The sequence below is a fragment of the Corella eumyota genome, chromosome 3 (genome assembly GCF_963082875.1).
Source record: "Corella eumyota chromosome 3, kaCorEumy4.1, whole genome shotgun sequence".
NCBI lineage: Eukaryota > Metazoa > Chordata > Ascidiacea > Phlebobranchia > Corellidae > Corella > Corella eumyota.
Genome location: NC_137492.1, coordinates 6,409,617 through 6,430,777, shown reverse-complemented (window position 1 = coordinate 6,430,777; position 21,161 = coordinate 6,409,617). Strand labels below are relative to the sequence as shown.

The 21,161-nt window shown below is 31.8% G+C and overlaps 1 protein-coding gene across 2 annotated transcripts; it reads right to left on the bottom strand.

The window, feature by feature from the left end:
- Positions 1–263: 263 nt before the first annotated feature.
- LOC145746452 (MDS1 and EVI1 complex locus protein EVI1-A-like) lies at positions 264–20,765 on the bottom strand. Of its 2 annotated transcripts, none has more exons than XM_082564739.1 (13): positions 20,631–20,765; positions 5,987–6,102; positions 5,741–5,789; positions 5,592–5,650; positions 5,328–5,439; positions 4,783–4,921; positions 3,840–4,047; positions 3,612–3,757; positions 3,369–3,490; positions 1,474–3,281; positions 1,255–1,349; positions 910–1,037; positions 264–740 (listed from the first exon to the last, which is right to left on the bottom strand). In XM_082564739.1, exons 2-13 carry the CDS (start codon positions 6,077–6,079, stop codon positions 592–594), a joined length of 3,108 nt encoding a protein of 1,035 aa, XP_082420865.1. In that variant the 5' UTR covers positions 6,080–6,102; positions 20,631–20,765; the 3' UTR covers positions 264–591. The 2 variants fall into 2 exon arrangements, with proteins under 2 accessions (XP_082420865.1, XP_082420864.1); XM_082564738.1 differs by lacking the exon at positions 20,631–20,765 and adding an exon at positions 7,178–7,316.
- Positions 20,766–21,161: the final 396 nt, after the last annotated feature.

The following is a 21,161-nucleotide window of genomic DNA, read 5'->3' as shown; positions in this document are numbered from 1 at the left end:
TTGAGTAACGTTTCATAATTCGACTCTATTATCTGAACTTAAACTTTGCAGTTTTGGTACAATTTCAGTTGAAGTTGTTAGCTAATAGCTTTGATTGCGAGAATCAAACCTTTTTTATTCTTTAATTGTTTTTAGATGCAAAAAAGACCCGCATTTCACTAAACAGAAAAGCATTTTTAACTAATCTAGTTTGATAAAATGTTATAAAACTTTATTACTTTTATGGCAGTTTGTTTAAGTGTTTTTATTTAACAAAAGTTAGCACAAACATCAATCAACGAAATACCTAACATGCTAAATGAATGATTAAAACACCAAACTGTTACAACTTAGTTATTAATATTTTAAATAAGTAATAAACAACAAAAATATTAGCTTAGCACAGCGTTTTATACATAATTGCAACATTACGAATAGAAATAGTGAAGAAAAAAAACAGTGCTGCAACTCTACAGTCTACACAACCGTTATAAACTATAAGTTATAAAGAACAACAATTTAAAAGTAAAACTAGAACTAATAGTATTACTAAACTACTATTAACAATTTATGTATTATTGCAAATATTATTTAAAAATAATTATGTTAAGTTTAATTGGCATCTGAATTAGAATCACAGTTACTTATTTCATCGTAAGCAGATTCTTGTATGCGATTAACCGGTGTGGTTTCTTGCCGACAACGAGGCAAAAAACTAGGTTCATTGTCAAAGCATTCGGTTAAATTGGATTCAGGAGAGCCTAAAAATCATAAAAGTGTTAATTTTGTCTAAATAAACTTATTAGGCTTTGATACAAAATAAGCATTATTATTGTTATTTTTTTATTAATTTTCCAAGCTTTAGGAACCTTACTTCACATAAATGTAATTTTAAAAAATGTATCTGACACAAAGTTAAAACTTAAATACCTTCGTTATTAAAGATTGAGTTATATTCCTCCTTGCTGTCTTGAATTGAGTGAGGGGATGACGGATAACTTTCCAAGTCATCCTCTTGTTCAAATGGTAGTTTTAAAGAGTAAGGTTCATCAGCCATTCTATAGATCAATTAAAATGATATTTAGATTTGTATTTCATTGCTTTTAGCATTTATTTAAAAGCAAAGGCTTAATTAATTCACTTTTAATGTACAGTACACGATATATAATTTGTGAGTAGGCTGATAGTTTTATAATTGTACGCTATAATGATATTTTTAAGATGATAACAAATATTTAATAGTTATAAGCAATGGAATACAAAAAGTAGTCTTACCTTATATGCTTGTCGGAGTGCTTTCGTAAATGTCTTTCTAAATTTGTTTGTTGGCCAAAAGCTCTTCCACATAAATTGCAAGTGTAGGGCCTTTCCTAAAAATATATTTAAATAAATTAAAATTAAAGTTTTAGGTTGACAACAATTTAGAATCACTTATAAATCGTTAAAATTGAACCTTATAATTATCATCATTGAAATAAATAGCTAAAAAATCACCTTGTTATGAATATTGCGGACGTGCCTCTGTAAGTTGGAAGAAATAGAGAAGCTTCGGTCACAGTATTTGCACCTGTACGGTTGTTCACCAGTATGTGTTCTTACATGACGTGTTAGATTGGCACTTCTAGGAAAAATTTTGCCGCAAAATTTGCAAGTATAGCGTTCTTTACCTATTCGACCGGCATGCGCACGACGATATCGCGCAGAGTATAAATGTTCGTCCGCAGGAGTGCGCAGAGCACTAGCATTCAAACGCGATTGGTAGCTAAGTTTCTGTTGTAAGTTTTGCATTGTTGGTCCAAACGACTGCGTGGATCGAAATATATTTTCTGGTCTTTGAATATTACCTAGCAGTTTCAGATCGTCGATGTTACTGTTTTTGTTGTGGTTATGCATTGAGCCAACTGAAGCTAAAGGATTTATTAGAAAGTTGTTGTTCTTTAATAAATATTGTTCGGTAGATATCTTATCAAGAGGTGAGCTAGGTAAAATGTTTTGCGTCCAAGGGCTATTGGAATTCTGTAAATGATTTGCTGACAGATCAGTTCGATACTTGGCTAAAAAGTTAACATAATTCCACGGATTACCGGGTGTCATTGGCCACATTGGAAATTGAAATTGATTTTTATTATTAGTGATTTGTGCATTGAAGTAATCAGATGAATTTTTGTTCAAGATCGAAGAAAATTCAATATTAGACCGAAGTTTAGACTCTGGTACATCAAGGTTGATTGGTGACTTCGGCATTCTAAGATCCAATGGGGAAAACTTTAATTCTTTGTCATTATTAAGTTTACTTTGTTGAGCTTTATTTTGATTTAATAAAGCAGTTGCTGCGGCCAGTGCCACCGAATATGGATAAAACATGTTCGGTGTGTTTGGCGCGTAAGCTTGAAAACCATTAAATGAATTTTGAAACTTTGTAATAGGCGACCCTTTTTCAATTGGTTTATCTGTTTTGCAGGTTGACGGAGAAAGAAGAGGATTCCAAATTTTTCTATTCTCTTTTTCTTTTGGTTGTCGGGATGTTTTCTCTGCCTCTTCCTCGTCGGTGGTTTGCCTGCTATTTGTGAGATGTTGCTTTCGTTGACTATTAGGTTTCTCTTCACTTGAAAGATCTTCAGATTCATCACTAAAATGCTTTGCAACCGGAGAAGGCTTTGGAAAATTAACCGAAGCAGCAGCAAGAATAGATGCTTGAAGTCGGTGAAGTTCTTTTGTATTGTTGTTCGAATTACCAAGTAAAAATGGACTATATTTAGCAAGAACTTCCAAAGTGGACTTGTTGGTAGGAATTTCAGTCTTAAAGTCGTGATCATCTCTTTTTGATAGTAATTCAGCATTAAGCCTCTTATGCTTATTTATTTGACTTCCACCGTTTTTGGTAAGATCAACTTGTATGCTGACGTCACATCCTTTATGACTGTGCAATGAAAACATAGGCACACTTACAAATCTTGACGCGTTTGCAGTAAGAACGTAGGGAAACTGTGATCCATTAGAATACGAAGAAACTAAGTCGACATTACTAATTGAAGGATTGCAACACTGTACTTGTGCATCTGCCATTTGCAATTTCAAAATTTTTGGATCTCCCAGTGGGGCTAAATTTCGTTGAAAATGACTGCCTGCTTGGGCATATTGGCTGACCATCGACAAACCACGTTGTGGCAATGATAACAGAGAGTTAAATGGAAAAGAACGCATTCTCATACGAAGTTGATCTGGTGATAATGGTTGGTTCCACAAGCCGTTCGGAATTCCCAAAGACAAATGATTGGTTTCAGCTCCGGAGCGCATCATAGCTAAAAATCAAAAAATGGTTAAATTTAAAAACCATCGTGCAATTTTTATTAAAACTTAAAATAAGCAATATAATATTATTCTCTTACCTTGGTTTAGAGTGGGCCTTCCGACACCACTAAAGGCGGAAATCCCATCTCTATTTGGAATTTGATTTCCATTTTTAAGGAGATTTTGAGCTTCAGACGCAAACAAATTAAGATTTGCCGAACTAAATTAAAAAATATTATTAAAAATTGATTTCCAAAGTCGTAATTTTATACATTTAACGAATTTTAAACATTAAAAAAAAATATTTTCTTTTATATTGATTATTCTGTTTCAAAATTTACCTTCCATGAAATAAAGCTTTGCTTTCACAGAATCTTCTGTGTTTGTTTAGTGAACTGGAGTTGGGAAAAAGTTGGTTGCAATTTCTGCATTTGATCTGAGTTCGACAATCTGCGTGCATTCGCTTATGCCGACAAAGGTTACTAAACTGTAAAAAAATAAATATTTAACATAAAAGATTTTAACAAAGTTATTTCTGTATAAAATTATTCTAATAGTTTAAGGCTTACCTGTGTATAAGATTTGTGACAGACTTCGCAGGTAAATGGCTTAACTGAGCTGTGGATATGCTGATGTTGTTTAAGGCCACTCGACGTCGCAAACGTCTTCCCACATTCTGGGCACGGATGCGCTCTTGCCCCCACGTGCTGTTGGCGAATATGACGCTGTAGGTTGCTTGGATCTGTGAAAGTTTTATCGCAATGCTCGCAACAAAATCTGTTAAATAAAACAAAGTAGATAAAAATACTTTCCACAATTTATTTTTTTGTATTTCTTTATCCTCGATGTGAAAAGGTCGAATGCGCAACCTAAACATAGAGTAACATCAGTTACTCCGACCCAGTCTCGAGTTGCCTGTGGCAGTTTGAGATATTATAGCGACTATAATTGCCCAGTAATAATGCTATTGATTAAATGCTGGCTAAGCGGGAGTTTATAGCGCCTCACTCAGGGGCGCTTCAGCATGAAAGCAGTGGGGATTAAACACGCGACCTCATGGTGGTGTAGCAAGTGTTTCTACCACTACACCACGCTGCCGGTTCATTATATCCAAAAAAGTTTTTTAAGCACAAATTGGTCTGAAGTAAGGCGCTTAAACATATTGATTTTAAGTTGGTTAATTACGCAAATAGTTTAAGTAATAAAGTCATGTGGGATTAGCGTTAACCGATATGGTGTAATAAGGTTTTAACAAATTGACGCTGGCCATTAACCCAAAAGAATCAATACGAATCTTAATCGCATTTCAAGTAAAAGATTACAACACCCCGTCGCGAATAAAGCTAAGTAATAATCTTAAACAAATAATAACAAACATAAACTGATTTCGTCATAAACCAAATTACGATTAATTTTTACAAAACCCTTACGTCATTTCTTTATGTAGTTCAAAATTTTAAACAACAAAAAATTTTGCTATTTTCTCTTATTATCAAAATTTATAAAACTTACTCTTTATCGTCAATCCCCGTGACGTCATCGTTAGTTGTTTCTTTATTTACACTTGGTACTGGGCTTACAGTGGGGCGCCCGAACTCGGATTTAATGTTGTCTTTTATTTGCTTATGATTGGACACTAACCATGGTAAAACTAAAACAAGTTTAAAAATTAAATTTAGCATTGTTTTAGTATAATTTAATAACTAATACAAATATTAAAATATTTTAATAAAAATAAGAAATTGAAATTTAGTACAAAATCAATCTTACAAAAAATCTTTAAACTTTTGGCTAAAAGCCAAAATTAAGACAACAGTTAATAAAAAAATTTTCGGTCGAAGTTAAAAGTCAAGTGAAACGAAACAAGTTGTCCAATTATTATGGCAGCACAACAAAAATTTAAAATGGAGTCAAATCGGACAAAAGTCAAGGTCAAGAATTGGCCGCTAACGATGTATAAATACTTTTAGCTCAAGTGCAAGTCCAAAAAAACTAAGTGGCGACCTAATTTAAAGCCTAATTTTTAAAAGTTGTATACCGAACAAAAATAATTTTACCTTCGCTTATTTGGGAATGAGAGAAAATCGGAGAACAAGGTTTTTTCGATTCTTCGTGTTTAGACTCGTTCATTTCAAAATCTCGACTAGCTTGCACATGCGAAGTTTCTCCCTTTTTTAAATAAAAAAATTAAGTTAAATTTCTAAACAAAGTAGGTCGGAACCAATTTGGTTACTTTTTAAATTAAACGATTAACAGATATTAATATTTTGTCGTGTGTTATTAAAAACAATTAACGGGGATTAGATTTTATTTATTTTTACCTCGGAGAATGTGGAAGAACTTCGACTGCTCAGATTTGTTGTTGGTGATTTTAGTTCATCTAATAATAACATGGTTCATTAATATAAATTTCACTTTGACGAAAAAATGAAAATAAAATAATAAAACTCCTAAAAAAAAGTTTAATTACCTGTAGAGCTTTTGTCTTCCGATGATAAATAAGATGTAACTCTATTTATCTAAAACAAATTAATTTTTTTTAATCGACTAAGTCTTACGTTAAATCTGTTTGCAAAAAAATTAAATGGCGGTAAATTATAATCGCTGTTTTTTATCAATAGTTTAAAATTTAATTAACATTTAGATGTGCAATATTTTTATTTGATATTTTGGCAAACAAATATTTAGTCTTTTCTAGTATTATTTTTAAATTTACCCGAGTCGAGATCGGGTACGGGGAAAATCTATTTTCCCGCCGACTTTCCATCCAGATTTGCCCGTCAATATTCGAACCGTTCCCGTCTAACATTTTTAAAATTTCCTTTTTAGTTTCTGCAATAAAAAGAAAAAATTAAATGCGTCACATACAAAAAAAATTGATTAAAACTTTTTTCAACAAAAAATAATTATTTAGAAATTGCGAAATTAAAAACAATTTTGTATTCAAGAAAACATATTTTCTAATTATTGGCAATTTAACCGACACTATAGAAATTAATATTCGTCGTCATAATTTTTTGCTAGGTTTTCTTTAGACATTTTAATTTTCTTTTGAGACTTAATTTGACAAATTATTGCGAGGCATATTTATCTATAGACAAGCGGACGCGATCAATTATAAAGATCCATGGCGACGATGGCGTATAACTGCATATAGCGAGTAGCGAACTATCAATAGAAATGGAGTTGTGTTTTAACAATGTTATCTTAATGGTATAGCGACCATCAAAAATTACCCAGGTTTTAACCCGACTTATTATTTGGTTACCATGGGTTTTTTTGCCAACACGAAAAATTTAATTTTAATTTAGTTGTTGTAGAAATAATTAGTTAATAGACTTATTACGGCCTAAGTTACCGATTCCGTTTTAAAAATGTCGGTTAAGTGATAATGAATCCAAAAATTTTTAAGATATCTTTTTTACGTAACTCTTAGTTAAGCAACGTTTTTAGGTTAAAAATTTAAACATCATATTTATTTTATTAGTTACGAAACATTTTTGTAAAAATAAACCACAATGCATGTTTCGTTGCTTTTAATTTACCCTTCATTTTGGTTATTTTACTTAAAATAAATAACTTTTTTTATAAATTTCAAAAAACATTTTTATATCTTAAAAACGAATTTGTTGAAATAATTTGAAGTACAAATAAAAACCTTAAATATTTTCTGTACAAAAGTAATCTTTTTTTGCAAATTAAATAGTTTACAATAATATTATTACTATTTACAAGCAGTTTTAAACTAACACAATTAAACCCTAATAACGTAAACATATTTTTTAAAATAAATTTTAACAACATACAAAATATATTGAAGAATGCATCAAATTAATTAAATAGGTAACTTTTATACTTATATAAACGCTTATGAAATAACAGCGTAATTTAACTAAAAGTAATTTACCTTTTTACTTCGAAATTAAAAAGAAGATTCTTTTTTGTTTGATCCAAAAATATTTTTTCGAAAGATATTCTAAATCGCAAACTCTACTAATTTCTTTATTTTATGCAAATTTTGCTCACAATTGACATGCTAACAATGTTGCAACAATTTTAATGTGAACACAAAACTGACATGTTAACAAATTTATTAGCATTAAATGCAAACAAAAAAAGAAATCCCAAATTAAATCCGAGTTTGTTTTTCGTATCCCAAGACATACGTCTCTCTCAAATTTCCCGGTGCCTTTTTCACGTTTTTCACTCTCTCTTACGCCTGGGAAGTTTTTCCATTTTGTAATTATTAATACGCTGTTTTTATAGCTAAAATCCAAGCTACCGAAATACAAGCGACACTTGAAAGTTGATTAATAATCTCAAAACAAACAACGCTTTTTATGGGAAGATACGCCACTTTAAAGACTTGAAAAACAAATATACCATATATGATATTCTGATAGGTAGTTTTGATGTATACATTTTATAGATTTTTTTTTTAAATATTAAAAGTACAAAAATAAAATAAAATTAATTATTTGGCAAAAAAGTAACTCAAACGTGATACAAAATCGAGTCTGGTCATTTTCTCGGTTATCTTTACCATAGACAAATTGAATCTTAAAAATTAAACTAAGATTTCGCCACTCTACCAAGTCTAACAGGCGACAGCCCAAAAATCAGAGTTTTTTGTCTCTGTCAACGCTTTCTGGGATTTGGGAGATAATCAAATTTGTGTGACGTTACAATCGTGTCATTCTGACGTCATAAATGGTACAAAATACGCCATATACATTTTAAAAATGTTTTGACTAATCAAACCACATGAATTAAAATAACAAAAAGTTGTCAATAAATCGTGCTTTAATATTTTATGAAAAATGTTTAAATTTTTAGGTGTTCGACTAAATGAAAAAATAAAACAAATTGATGAGCCTGAATACTAGCTCAATAATTAAAAAAAAAACTTTTAATTTTTAAACGGTAGCATGTTCCAAAAATATGGTAAAAATTCACGCCGATACCAATCGACAAATATCTTTCGGCAACTTTACTTTTGGTATCGGGTGCGTAGATATAAGCTCTTGGAAACTAAACACGTGTATATACACAATGATATAGGGTCTAGATTAACATACAAAACAATGCCACACACGTTAAGCGTTACAGGGTGACTACCGTTTGTCACTTGTAATTTGAGGTCCAAAAACTGAAAACGAAGATTTCCAAAATTAAACGAGTTAAATTAAATATTACTACAAAAAAAATTTTTAAAAAATTTAAAAAAAGAAAGGATAGAATACGTTAAAGAACGTTATGATTTAAAAATATTAATATAATTTCCAAAATAACAACGTTTACGCTTAGGAAAGAGATAAACGTTTTAAGTAAAAAGCTATGCAACCAAACCACTATATAGGGCTTTAGTAAAGACCTTAGCGCAAAGGCTCATAAAACACGACACGCTTTCTTCCCCTAAAAGCAAAACAAAGACAACGATGATACAAGAGTGTTTATTTGCTTTTATTGCCAAGGTGAACTACATAGACACTTCTAGATCCCTTTGCAATGACGCGAAGCAAAAGGGTGCGACAGCCATCATCGATATAAGTTCCACTTTCACTGTTTTTAAGGTGAAAGACTGCGCTTTTGGGTAAAAGTGACACGCTTAAATATATGAGGCATGTAGCGTTAACAATTTTATAAATCAATAAAAAAAAATTTAAGAATTGGATCTAAATCATGGTGAACATGTAATACTAAAAACTATAAGCGTCATTCGCAATAATTGCAAAATAAAATTCTTTAAAACTCAAAATTCAAAGTATACGAATAAAGTTAACCGAGAAATTTGGAAGTGTTCCAAAAGTAACCCATCATGCTTCCCACATTGTCACAGTGGCTCCACTGGGGGCCTGACCTTACATTTTAACCTCACCCTAAGTAGAATGAAAATCGACCCAAGAAGCGCGCATGCGCGTGTATGTCGCCAACAATTGGTATGATACATAGAACACAGCGTGCCCAGAAAAGAATACTGTCACTATTAATTAGAGTAACTGGTTTTAAAATTTACCAAGCACATGCATGGATTTTTATTAAATATTTTCCTTTGAAGTGGTGGAATTTGCGTAGGAGTTGAATTATTAGCTTAATCAGATAAATTGTAGTCTGTTCAAATTGAAGTAACATTTTATTTTTACATATTTGTTGAGCTATTCAAAATTGCATGTATTTTTTCTTCTGAAGGATAATTTAAAAATGTGATAGCTTTACTGCCAGTCATATTAAAAACGAATATTTTGGCGTTTATGTGAAAGATTTTTAAGCAAACGGACTTTTTTGCCACGTTATCTATAAAGACAGTTAATAAATAAAAAATCGAAATGACGAACGACCTGTCTAAATCTTACTAGCCGATGAAAGACTTGTGATTTTAGACTGCTTGTTTCTCCCTTGCCCTAAGTTGAGCTGGCTAGAAGTTGTGTATATTGGGGCCATCGAGTACAATGTAAAGATATACGCAACTTGTTTTGTGCCCATCGCTTAAGTACAAGGTTTCTTTTGTGCAGAAATAACGGTATTAGATCGAAGGCCACACCACCAGATAAAACCGTACAATATACTGTCATAACACGACGCTTTAATCGTCTCACCTGTTTAAATTCGACTCAAACATAACAACATTTATAAATATTCGAAAACACAATAACGAGCGATGTAGCATAGAGTTCATGATGGCGATTTTTAAAGCTTTGGATAAATAAAACGTTTATTTTCTCCCGTAGTTTTGACCTGACATCTTATCGGGGTTTTATTTGCGCGCCGTGCAAGCAAATAAGCGATATCAGCCCAAAATCCAGGATTGAGGGCAGGTTACAGTGCTATTTCAACTATCTGATCACTTTTTACACTTTTCAACTTTGTACAAAGGGGTTGCCAAAACGAAAGTGATGTTTTGTTCGCCAATGCGATTTAAAGTTGATACGTTTCGTTGTTGCTACAACGACTTTTCAGGATTAAACAAAAACGATTTACGCAACCGAGCTTTGATAATAGCACCATGTACGTAATTGTGTATGAAAAAATAACAATCTTAACTTGTTACTAAAAAACATAATTTTCAATTTTTTTTAAATGTGAGTTCAATTATTATGGAATGTTTCATTTTATAACACGAACGATAAATTGATTGAAAAAATAAAAGAAATCAATTTTAATAAATTTATTTTCATGCTGCTTTATTTGTAGTTATAGTTAGATACACCTGCATTTGACGTAACGGTGTCTTTTAATTATCCGCATTTTTATTATTAGAAATATTAAAACGTCGCCCATATGCGACCTAAGATCGATGTGCGGGCTAAATAGCATGTCCGGTACCGTTTGAAGTAAAGTACCGAAACGTCCAAGTGGCAAATCACACATAATATCATCAGTATAAACGTCGAGTGCCTGATTGTTTGTATTAGAATGTGATTTCCCATCGGATGGGCCCCTGTTATCTTACTCCTAAGAAATATTGAGTATGATTCAAAGCCTGCTGTATTATGATAGTAATAACTTGTTGTCTTTGTCAAAACAAATTGTTTCTGTCACCTCGGAACATAACGGGCCTCGTTCAAAACTCTTTCGCTACCACAAGTACTAAAAGTCCTTTCTATTTCAACGGCTGTGTCGGCAAAGAGTCTTAAGATTTAACTCATTAACAAGAAAAGCAATAGGAAGTAATTGTTGGTGAGGCGGACCTAAAATTATCCGAATTTATTGAGGTTAATTGGATTAGATAAACAACTCTGGTGCAAACTACAGTTGTAATTATTTCGTGCGTTTTTTGTAAACTTAATTCTATTAGCCAGAACGATGTAATTAAATAAATGACAAAATATTTTTTTTTTTTTTTTATTTTTTTTTATTTTTACATATTTTCAATTTTTTTTTTTTTTTATTTTTACATATTTTCAATTTTTTTTTTTTTTATTTACCTAAAATAATTTACTAAATTTATTACAAAAAGATTACGGCTTTTTTTTGTAAAAAAAAACTCAATCCTCGAATTATAAACTTAAATTTGAACAACGACATTATATAACTTACGTTATTGAAAGGTCATTGCTAAAAATTATGTGCCTAACCTTTACATTTAAGAGTTACCATGTAAGCTTTTTGTATCTTAGGCAGTGATTCGATTTATATTAAAGCAGGATTCAATATACAGTAGTTCCAGCCACCCTTTCAATATTCTACCGCATTGCTATTAAAGGATATTCCTTTAATTGGACGGGTATCGTCGATATTGGGTTGTCATATATTAACCTCCTTGAAGATAATGTTCGATTCCACGATGCGTCAAAAAATTGTTTTTTTTAACACAGGTGCGAAAGCGTTAGATCGCAAAACGTTAAAGCGTCGGAGATACGTGAGAAAGAGGCAAAAAAAACGTTTTTCCTTCACAAGTGGAATAAAAGCAAAACAAGATATCCGGCAGTCTTGTAAAAAAAAAAACTTTATTAGCGTAAATTTTTTTTACATTCAACATTATCTAATTTTAAGATTTATTGAAATAAATAAGACGCCAGTTGTATCTTTATTTAATTGCATTAGCTATATATTAAAACGATTAAATTTTACGATAAAAATTTTAAATTTGCATCTTACTTGTCATGGAAAATAACCCAACTGGCGTAGGGGTAAATATTTATTTACATTTTAAATATTGACTGACCAGTTTTTACATGGGATTAAAATGCTTTCTGATTGGCTACGCAAATATGTATCAATCAAAATATAGACTATAAATAAAAATAAGAAATAAAAATGACCCTATGTCCGACAATTTAAAAAAGTATTTGTTAATACATATACAGCGTAATTAAAATAAATCTAATCAACCAAACACATTTACAAATATTTTTAGTGTTAATTTTAATCAACTATTATTTTGAGGCCCTTCGTGTTATATTAAAAAAAATTGAATTTCAATAAAACCAGATATAAAAGCGCTGTCATATTTTTTTTTAGAATGAATCAAATCAATGCAAAAAATACAACGTTTTGGTTTACACAGCTTTGGCGAAACCAGTTAATATATTTTGAGGAACTAAAATCACGGCTTTTCGACATGTCCTGTCTAATGGAAATGAGATTGTACACGGTTATAAAAAAAAACTTTAGGCCATGTTCTTCTGTTATTAAATTCAGCTTTAAAAAAATAAACTAATAAAATTTAAACAACCTCCATCAATAAAAAAATGATTTTTTCTTCAGTTTTATATAATTTTTTTTGACAATAAATTTTGATATCGAATATTTATGTTTATGTGTTATGACAATTAGATTATCTAAATGTTTAAACGATTGTTAGTGTGATTATGGATTCCCTTTCTATAAGACATAGCAGCAGTGCATTAATGATTAAACATAACATAATCCTTCGATTTTCTTTATTTTTATCCAATACAAGCGATTACTATGGCTTAGTGGTGTAATTTCTAAGTAAACAATATATATTGATTGAGCATTACTAAACGCGTGGCCCGAAAGTTTAATTAGTAAGCTTATGATCGCCCGTTTAAGGTCAACGTTCGTTATTTAGTTAATGTGAATTTTGGACGGTGCAATGACAATATGTTTAAGTGCATCTGGTATTGTTGTTATAGGATTGGTCAATTCCAGTTCGTGTGAAAAATGTCGATACAGCGTATTGTAAATTTTGCGTTCGGAAACTCTTATTAAATATCTTTTATGATTGCTTTTAGTTTATCCAATTTAAGCTGTATTATGTAATCCGTATTTAAAATTAAATTCACCGATTTTTTATCTAATAAGTAAACTATTTACGGTTTAATTACAGAAAAAAAAACTCGTTCGATATTACCACGAAAATGAAAAAAATTTTCTCACGTTATTTTTAGTTTGGTTATCATGATGTTGTCGATCGAATGCTCAAAAAAATTTCAAAGGAGGCGAATTTTTTATAGAAATATGCATTTTAAATGAAATTTAAAAATACTTTTCGCTTTTTTGTGTGAAAATAATTTTAAAGTGTGTATTTTTAAAACTTGATTAGAATTTTAACTGATTAAAAGATAAAAATGCCAGAAATGCATTTTGAAATATTCAAGAAAAAAAAAACATATTTTTTTAGAAATCTTTTTTTTTAGAAAATTTAAAAAAAGTTTTTTGGAAATCGTTGATTACGATTAAGAATAATCTTTATTTTGATTTACACAAATTAAAATTAGCTTTTTGTAACTGGCTTTACCAGGGATAGTTATCGCTTTGGTTTAAAAGAAATTCCATCAAGCCTTCCAGGAACATATAAACTTAAGTGAAATAATATTGCAATAAAAGATAAGTTTTGCTAAAAAAAAGCGTTCATCAATTTTATTTAACTCAATAAGGTTTATCAAATTAATTTAAACTTTTTTAACAACTTAAAAAAACTATTACAAAATTGTAAGAAGATTTGACGACGTTAACCATAGCTTAATAGCGCCGCAAGTGAAAAGGGGGTGGTATCTAATGCAACATTTATTTTTTTAAGTAATTAAAAGATAAATATCAAATGTAAATATTGTAGTTACAAAACAAATTCGGTTTTACATAAAAAAAATTAAAAAAAAAACAATTCACTTTTTTAAATACCAATCCGTGTTTAATATTAAAAGAAAACAAATAATTTTTGGTTGCAAAAATGAGTTAAGACAACCGTAATCTTAATTAAACTGGCCCTACCCCATTCCGTGTAAACACTTGTAAGTTTCCGGTTGGTTTGTTTTTCTAATTCGTAGTCATTCGTTTGCAACAGATAATTTTCGAGGGCGAGAAAGTGCCCAGTGCTTCAACCTATCTCTGCGGGACTCATCCTGCCACTCGTGTTTTTCCGCGGGGGACGAAACTACTGGGTCGAAACGTACAAGTACCCTCAACCCTGTAATGACGATAAACCGTGGAATCCTTGCACGAACTCTATGACAAAGTGACAAACCCGCTTTGAAAGGGTATACTTTAACAAACGAAGATGAGCATAAATAAACGTCTTTCTATGAGCTTCATTCGCAGTACAAACTGTTGACTACATTGCTATGAATAAGCCTACTTGACGTAAACGTACAAGTGTCTGTTAATGCCAATTAGTGGTCGGGCGGTAAAGACGAACTGATGACACTTGAATCACTTCGCCAGTGATGTTACTTTGTCGCAAGATTGAAGGTTTGGAACACTATAAAACACCGAGGGGGTTTATAACGAATTTATTTGAGGAACTGTATCCGTCTTTAAAACGACAGCAAATATTTATTTTTATCAAAATGTATATTTTTTAAGGATACTGGTCAAATATTTTTTGTTCCTTGAAATAGCACAAAATTGTGTTTTAATACTCAATGCGTTTAACTATTTGAATAAAATTAACGTTTCTTTTGTTGAGGTTGTGGTTTTGACAAGCGATGCTAATTTTTCCGGACCCTTTTGTCCAAGGAGGAAGTTATTTAGGGTTCTTACCGGGCCTGATCAAATACCCGAGCACTAATTAATGCTCGAAAGACACTTAATTCGCTTTCACCAGATCAGAACTGAAGAGTTTGTAACATATTGACCTTAACCTATAGACCATCCCAAATACTTGTACCGCACTACCAAGCTACCAGTCATTTTGCATACTACAATTTTCATGGCATACAACACTTTAGGCAAAGTGTTTTTTTTGTTTTGAGAATAGAGACAAGATAAAGGTTTGCAACAAGCAACGTTTTGATAAAATGGCAGTCCATTGTCTAGCAAAAAATATTAAAACAAAAGTATATATTGAAAACAAATTTTATTTGATAATTTATCGCAAAAATTTAATTTAAGACTTTCAGTTATCGTAACCCTATTTGCTGGTACTCTTGTTTGAATTTGCATAAACGACGTAAAAAACGGTTAAGCGAAAATTCTTGCGCCCGTTTGAGATAGTACACCAGACAAAAAAAAGAAATAAATAGGGTGGCAACTGAAAGTATGTTAGCTTAGCCTAACGAAATAGACACATATTTACAAATCTCACCATTTTAAAGACACCTCTTGAGATTTCAGTTTTCCTGTATTTGATTAGTCAATTCGAATAAGGCAAGTGTCTAAACAATAATACCAGTCTAAGCCACCCAAAAGCGAAGTGGCCAATCAAGATTTAATTCGAAAAAATCACGTTATTTTGTGACAAGGTTCAAGAGTTTAATTTTGATTGTTTTCCCGACCATATGGTTAAAGCTGTTGACTAGGTTTCGTTTTAAATTTTTCAAGCGGGGACTTCTTTGATCGATTATTTAAAATATAAAAGGTGTACCAACAAAAGTTGTGTTACGTACTTAAAACGCGACAATAAAAAAAATAAATCTGCATACTAGATTTTTTTTATGATAAAAACTTTCAATTAATAATCTTAGTAAATTCTTTGTTTGGAAAACTTTGTCAAACTTAGACATTTATAGTTTTGTAATCCACAAAAAAGATGACATCACCCCTCCCCATTTTTATTGTTGTTACTTACATTTTCTGCCTTGTTATAACCAGGTTCGATAAGACTTTAATTATCTTATACCAGTCTCAATATAGGAAGGCAGAAATCAAAACATGTGTCTGTATTTTTCCATAAAAATCGACATGCTACAAAATATGGAGGCTAGTGTTATGTGAAGCAAAGTTGTCTGATAACCCTTTCACGTGGATACATAAGTTATATAAACCCACTTCGTCGCTAAAGGAGGTTTTAAATTAAAATTAAAAACACAATGTAGATTATGGTAGATATTCGGCCGCAAGTTTATAAACAAACGATATGACTCTCGTTTATCTGCACAATGTATAATCGAGTTATCTTTGTGGGATAACTCTACAAATTAGAATGCAACTGATTTCCCACGCCCAAAAAATGTGACTTAAAGCATTTAGACCAAACAGAAAGTAGCGTTTATAAAATACAAAAGATTTTGAATATTTTGGAATGACAACATTATACATAAAATGTTAGTACAACCTTTAGAAAAACAAATAATCACTAAAAGTTATTTTTGAATCGATTAATTTGTAACCAGTAACCACTGATAAAATAAACTTTTTTTAAAACTAAAAAAAAAAACCTTTCTAATGAAAATTATCGAAACTTGAAAAAATCCCCTTTTCAATCCCAAAACAGTCAGCCAAATCGAACATCTGGTTAAACTGATAGGAATTAAATAAATTTGATAGCCAATCGTTTTGCTATTGTGACGTAAGAATCGATGCGCACCTTGCGATTGCACGCGAAATCCGATTGTTTCCCACGTTTGGAATCGTTTCTCTCCATGCCAAGCGAAGGACAACAAATGTAGAAGAGGGAACGGTAAAGCGCAATCAAATCTCGCGAATCCAGCCTTAATTGCCTGTTCCGTATTTAGCACAATGTTAAGACACCAATTGTTGCTATTGCGGGCCCTATCCGGAAGCAAAATCCAAGAGTATAGGAGCTCGACCTACGCACGGGAAATCCGGACATGCGCGCCCGCAAAGAGAGTGTCAGACACGCCGAAGTCCGGAAACTTGTTACTTGTTCACTTCGTACCCTGCGTGAGAATCGCGGATAGTGTCTTCGAAAAAGTGGTGATCTCTTACCCCTGATTACAGACACAGCTGGCGTTTTAAAAACTGTCTGATTTTTATGTCGAATACAAATAATATTATAACAATAAAAAACGTAGATGCACCAAAATATTGAAGTGTAATAGTTTTAAAAAATGTTTTTTTAAGCAATTTGCTATTGTTCCATTACAATTATTTGCAAAAAATAATTAAAATGATAAATATTACAATATATGCGATTCCAAAGATATTCTTTAAAATTCCAAGAAAACCCTTTTTTGCTTTTAAGCCAAATTAGGAAGTGGGAGAAGTCATTGGAAAGCTCGAAGTATATAAAGAGAGTCTGGTAATTAGCAAATAATTGTTGCTTAAAACTTAATTGCACCAATACAGGAAAAAGAATGTGGAACGACAGAATGGATTAGTACTGAAATAACACGAATCGGACGCTCGTCATGTTTTGATAAGGCTGTGACATTTAACTTTTGGCCGATTTTTTAAACAGGATCTTTACAATATTCTAATAAAAAAACTTAAAAAATTTAGACAAAGGAGCTAATAAAATAAATAACTAAAATAACCTTATTTCATTTCACCCACGTGACTTCCCTTTTTGCCTACATAATTAAACATAAACGCCAATCGAGTTTAAAATAGACTTTGAAGTACGTCATAAAATCATGCAGGTGTTTTGTCTGTGTAAATATCAGAGCCAGATGTTAATTGGGCGAATATTTGCCAAATCATAAAAACGTAATTTCGCTTTTAAATCTTGCAATACCCTCTCGCTATTAATACGTGCTTTGTTGTAGGGGCAATTAAAGATTGCTACTTGGTTACCAATTTGTTGATTAGTTCCACTTTCGATTAAAATAGACTTTTATCTTGAAAGGGAATGATCAAAAGCGGGGTGAAATCAAATGAGAAATAATCATCAATTAAAAAATTAACGCTCGTGGCTTGGTTATGTCACGTTTAGTAACCGAGCTTTTACAAAGAGATGGGCGTACTGGATATACCCAGACAGAATTGATCAAAGTTAAGCGGGTATACCTTTTGTGAAGTAACGCGTTTTGTTAAAAAATGTATACCAGACAAAGAAGGCGAAACAAATTACGCCAGCCGGTAGAATTCAAAATCGTTATTACAAAATTGTATATGTTAATAAGGTAAAACTATTTAAAGTGCAAAAACGTAGATTCAAACAACAGGCCTATATAACACATGATCTACAAGTTAAATGTGGTCTTGTTAGGAACTTTAAATAAATTTTGCTAAAAAAACGCTTAAAAAATAATAATATTTGCAAATAATCACTTAAAAGAATATAAAATCATCGCACTATCATTCGTGACTGGTGACAAGTGTTGTTTTGACAAAAAAGGTTGCGGTTAGTAAGCTGCACGCAGCAGCACGCGAAGTGTTTGCTTGAAGTAGTCACAGTCAAGCCCGTTATCACGCAATGTTGATTCAAGTGTGATTTCAAAACTCATGTCCACAGATCGGGTAATCTCAATTTCCCATAATCACCAGTCACCACGACCCAGCAATAAAGCAAGCGATCTGTTTGCATCTATGTCAAGGGCGTTCTTGCGACAAAGCATTTATACGTGGCCCGGTAGCCCAAGGACGACTAGCTGCGCTGCTTGTTTAGGCTTTGGAGCACGCAGTATGATTTGCTTTGAACTTAAAGCGAGACCGGCCGAAGACAGAACCGAAAAGTGATGAACTTGGTTCTAACGCCGCGGTAAAAAGACTCGTGGTCGCTTGGTTAAACAGAGCTGTGCATACAGATGCCACCTTCGGAACACTTTAAGCTTGTCAAGTCGTTAGCTCTGTTGGTCAACACAGAAGCAATCGTGACTTTGTGAACCTACTGACGGAAAAATCCATCATTTGTCAGCAGCTAAGTTGTATGATATTAAACGGTTATGCGCAGAATGGGAACAATGTCCATAAATATTGTTTAAGATATTAAAAGGGGGATTAATTCTCAGCAGTTAATCACGTTTAACTCAATGGGACACCGTTTGACAGCATCGAGTCTACCTATTTGCACTTCCCTATTATAGCTGGCTGTAGTGGTTAGGGCGGAACTAAATACACCGTCAAAAAAAATTACAAATCATTTCGGTTTAACTTTCGTGACAAATTCAAAAAAAGCACAACTGTTTTTGCGTCCCGCGGAAAGAATAGTGATAAAAGATCGCATTAAGCCACACCTTTACTATTAAGTACAACTGTGCAGTTTGTAACAAATCGCATTTTAATTAAAATCAAAAGCCAAGTCGAAGTTCAATAAAAAATGGAAAATTGTTTGTTTGCACTAATATTAATTTTAAATGGCCGAAAATGTGTTAGGTATTTCTATTTGGCTAAAAATGATTAACAACGCAAAGAACTCTTTCGTACAGAAGTTGTTTACCTTGGCATCTAATGGGTTTATAATTAGTTATATCTCTTATTCATACAAAGATTAGTAAGGTCATGATTTTGATTATAGGTTGTGTACTGCTGCCTATTTGATATCCCTGTATAAACGGGTACTTGAAAGATAACAGAGACGAACTTCGATCCATGTGTTGTTTGCCCGCCCGACACCTTTATATTTTTAGAGATGACAATGCAAATAGATTAGGAGCAAACACGCGCTTGGATAAACAATAAACTTAACGTTCTAATCAAGATTTTATAGACTGCGGTTTTTCTTGCACGAACATTTGCCTAATTTAAACAGAATTTTAATTAGAGTTGCCGAATTGACAAGGCAGAATTTAACACGAACTGCTTACTGAATGTAGTCGACGTATGGGGTCGAAAAAGTTAATTATTTAACCTAATAATTTGAATTAAATACCAATAACGTCGAACGATTTAGCCCATATTTTATGAAAGAAGATTTAAAGTTAAATATTAGCATTATAAACAAAATCTCGCGTATACATAATAAATCACATGCCCCTTTCTTTTAAAAATACATAAATTTATAATAATATTATTAATAAGCCCCCTAACTTTAAAGAAACCCGCGAATCAACAATCGCTTTTTATAGAGCAAAACAGATCAAATTTAAATTCAATATGAGTACACGTTCGACTATCTATATCATGTTACAAGGCCTTAATTAGTGAGTTCAATCAAGACCATCACTCATGCTTTGTTAAAAAGAAGATAACATGTTCTTTGACACCGAGAATATCTTTGTTTTAGGCACAGTGCTTTGTAGCTTCCGAATTATTTAATTATTCTATGTACTTCTGCCTTTGTGTAAGTAAGGAAACATATGCCATAAATTATTTTTAAATTTTTCTACTGAAACAAATGCACCTAGAATGCCTTGCGTATTGTTTACATACTTTCCTATATTTATAAAAAAATAAAAAACCGCAATAAGTTAAATCTTGTCAAAGATTAGTAAAATTGTAGGATGCAAAAACCGCAAAATTGGATGGCCGTATCATGCCCTGTCGAAAGCACACATTTCGGTGTAAATTTGTGAGAAACTTTCAAGGCAAAACCTATTTTAGAATGAACCCTTAGCCAAATTGCTCGTAGTGCTTTGATTAAGGAAGCGAACGCTATAAAACTCGTTTGAATTACGCAGGTTGGTTGGGATTTCTGACAAATATTACATCCGGCTTGGTTATTGCGACCTGGTCATAAGATCCAATCTTTGACAGCTTATAGCCATCATTTAAGAACTTTTAAGAATTAATAAAAACACAAGCAAACACTTTAATTTGGGTAAAACAACAACGTTAAAGTTAAATATAACATCCTGATAATATTATTGATTTTAAACAAATAAAAAATTCTTTACCTTCACATGGATTTTCAGTTTGTCAAACACTTAAATCGACCACCTTTTTTGTAGATATGAGTTTTATCAAGGTACTTTGAACTAGTAAATTTCAGTCTGACTAATTACTACAATAATCCTTTTAATACAGCCTTTGTTGCCTAATGAAGTGTCGTAGCATCGATGTCTGTAGAGTAAACGACAAAGCGAGGCCGAAATACGAAGCGTGTTTGCTTTAAAATTCGCTCGCTTTGTTTCTGCTTAGGCAACATAATTAGCAACTGATTTAAATACACACTTGACAACATTTTTTGACTTGGAGTTGTGATATAATTCTAACATCATGTTTTGGAAGTCTAGTTAAATGGCATAACTTGAAAATTCTACATCAACCTTGTCCTTGTTTAAAAAAATTGCTTATAACTTTAAAAGAAATATCAAGTTTTGTTAAAAGGATAAATTATTAAGATGTAAAAAAACATTTTTTATTTTAAATAATACAAATATGCAAACAGCACAAGTTTTATTATTGATTCGGAGGTAAATATGTTT

Coding starts and splice junctions, on each gene's coding strand:
- LOC145746452 (XM_082564739.1), bottom strand. CDS start 6,079: ATGTTAGACGGGAACGGTTCGAATATTGACGGGCAAATCTGGATGGAA. Junction 3,282..3,368: donor AAGGCCCACTCTAAACCAAG/GTAAGAGAATAA, acceptor TTTGATTTTTAG/CTATGATGCGCTCCGGAGCT. Junction 1,038..1,254: donor CACTCCGACAAGCATATAAG/GTAAGACTACTT, acceptor ATTGATCTATAG/AATGGCTGATGAACCTTACT.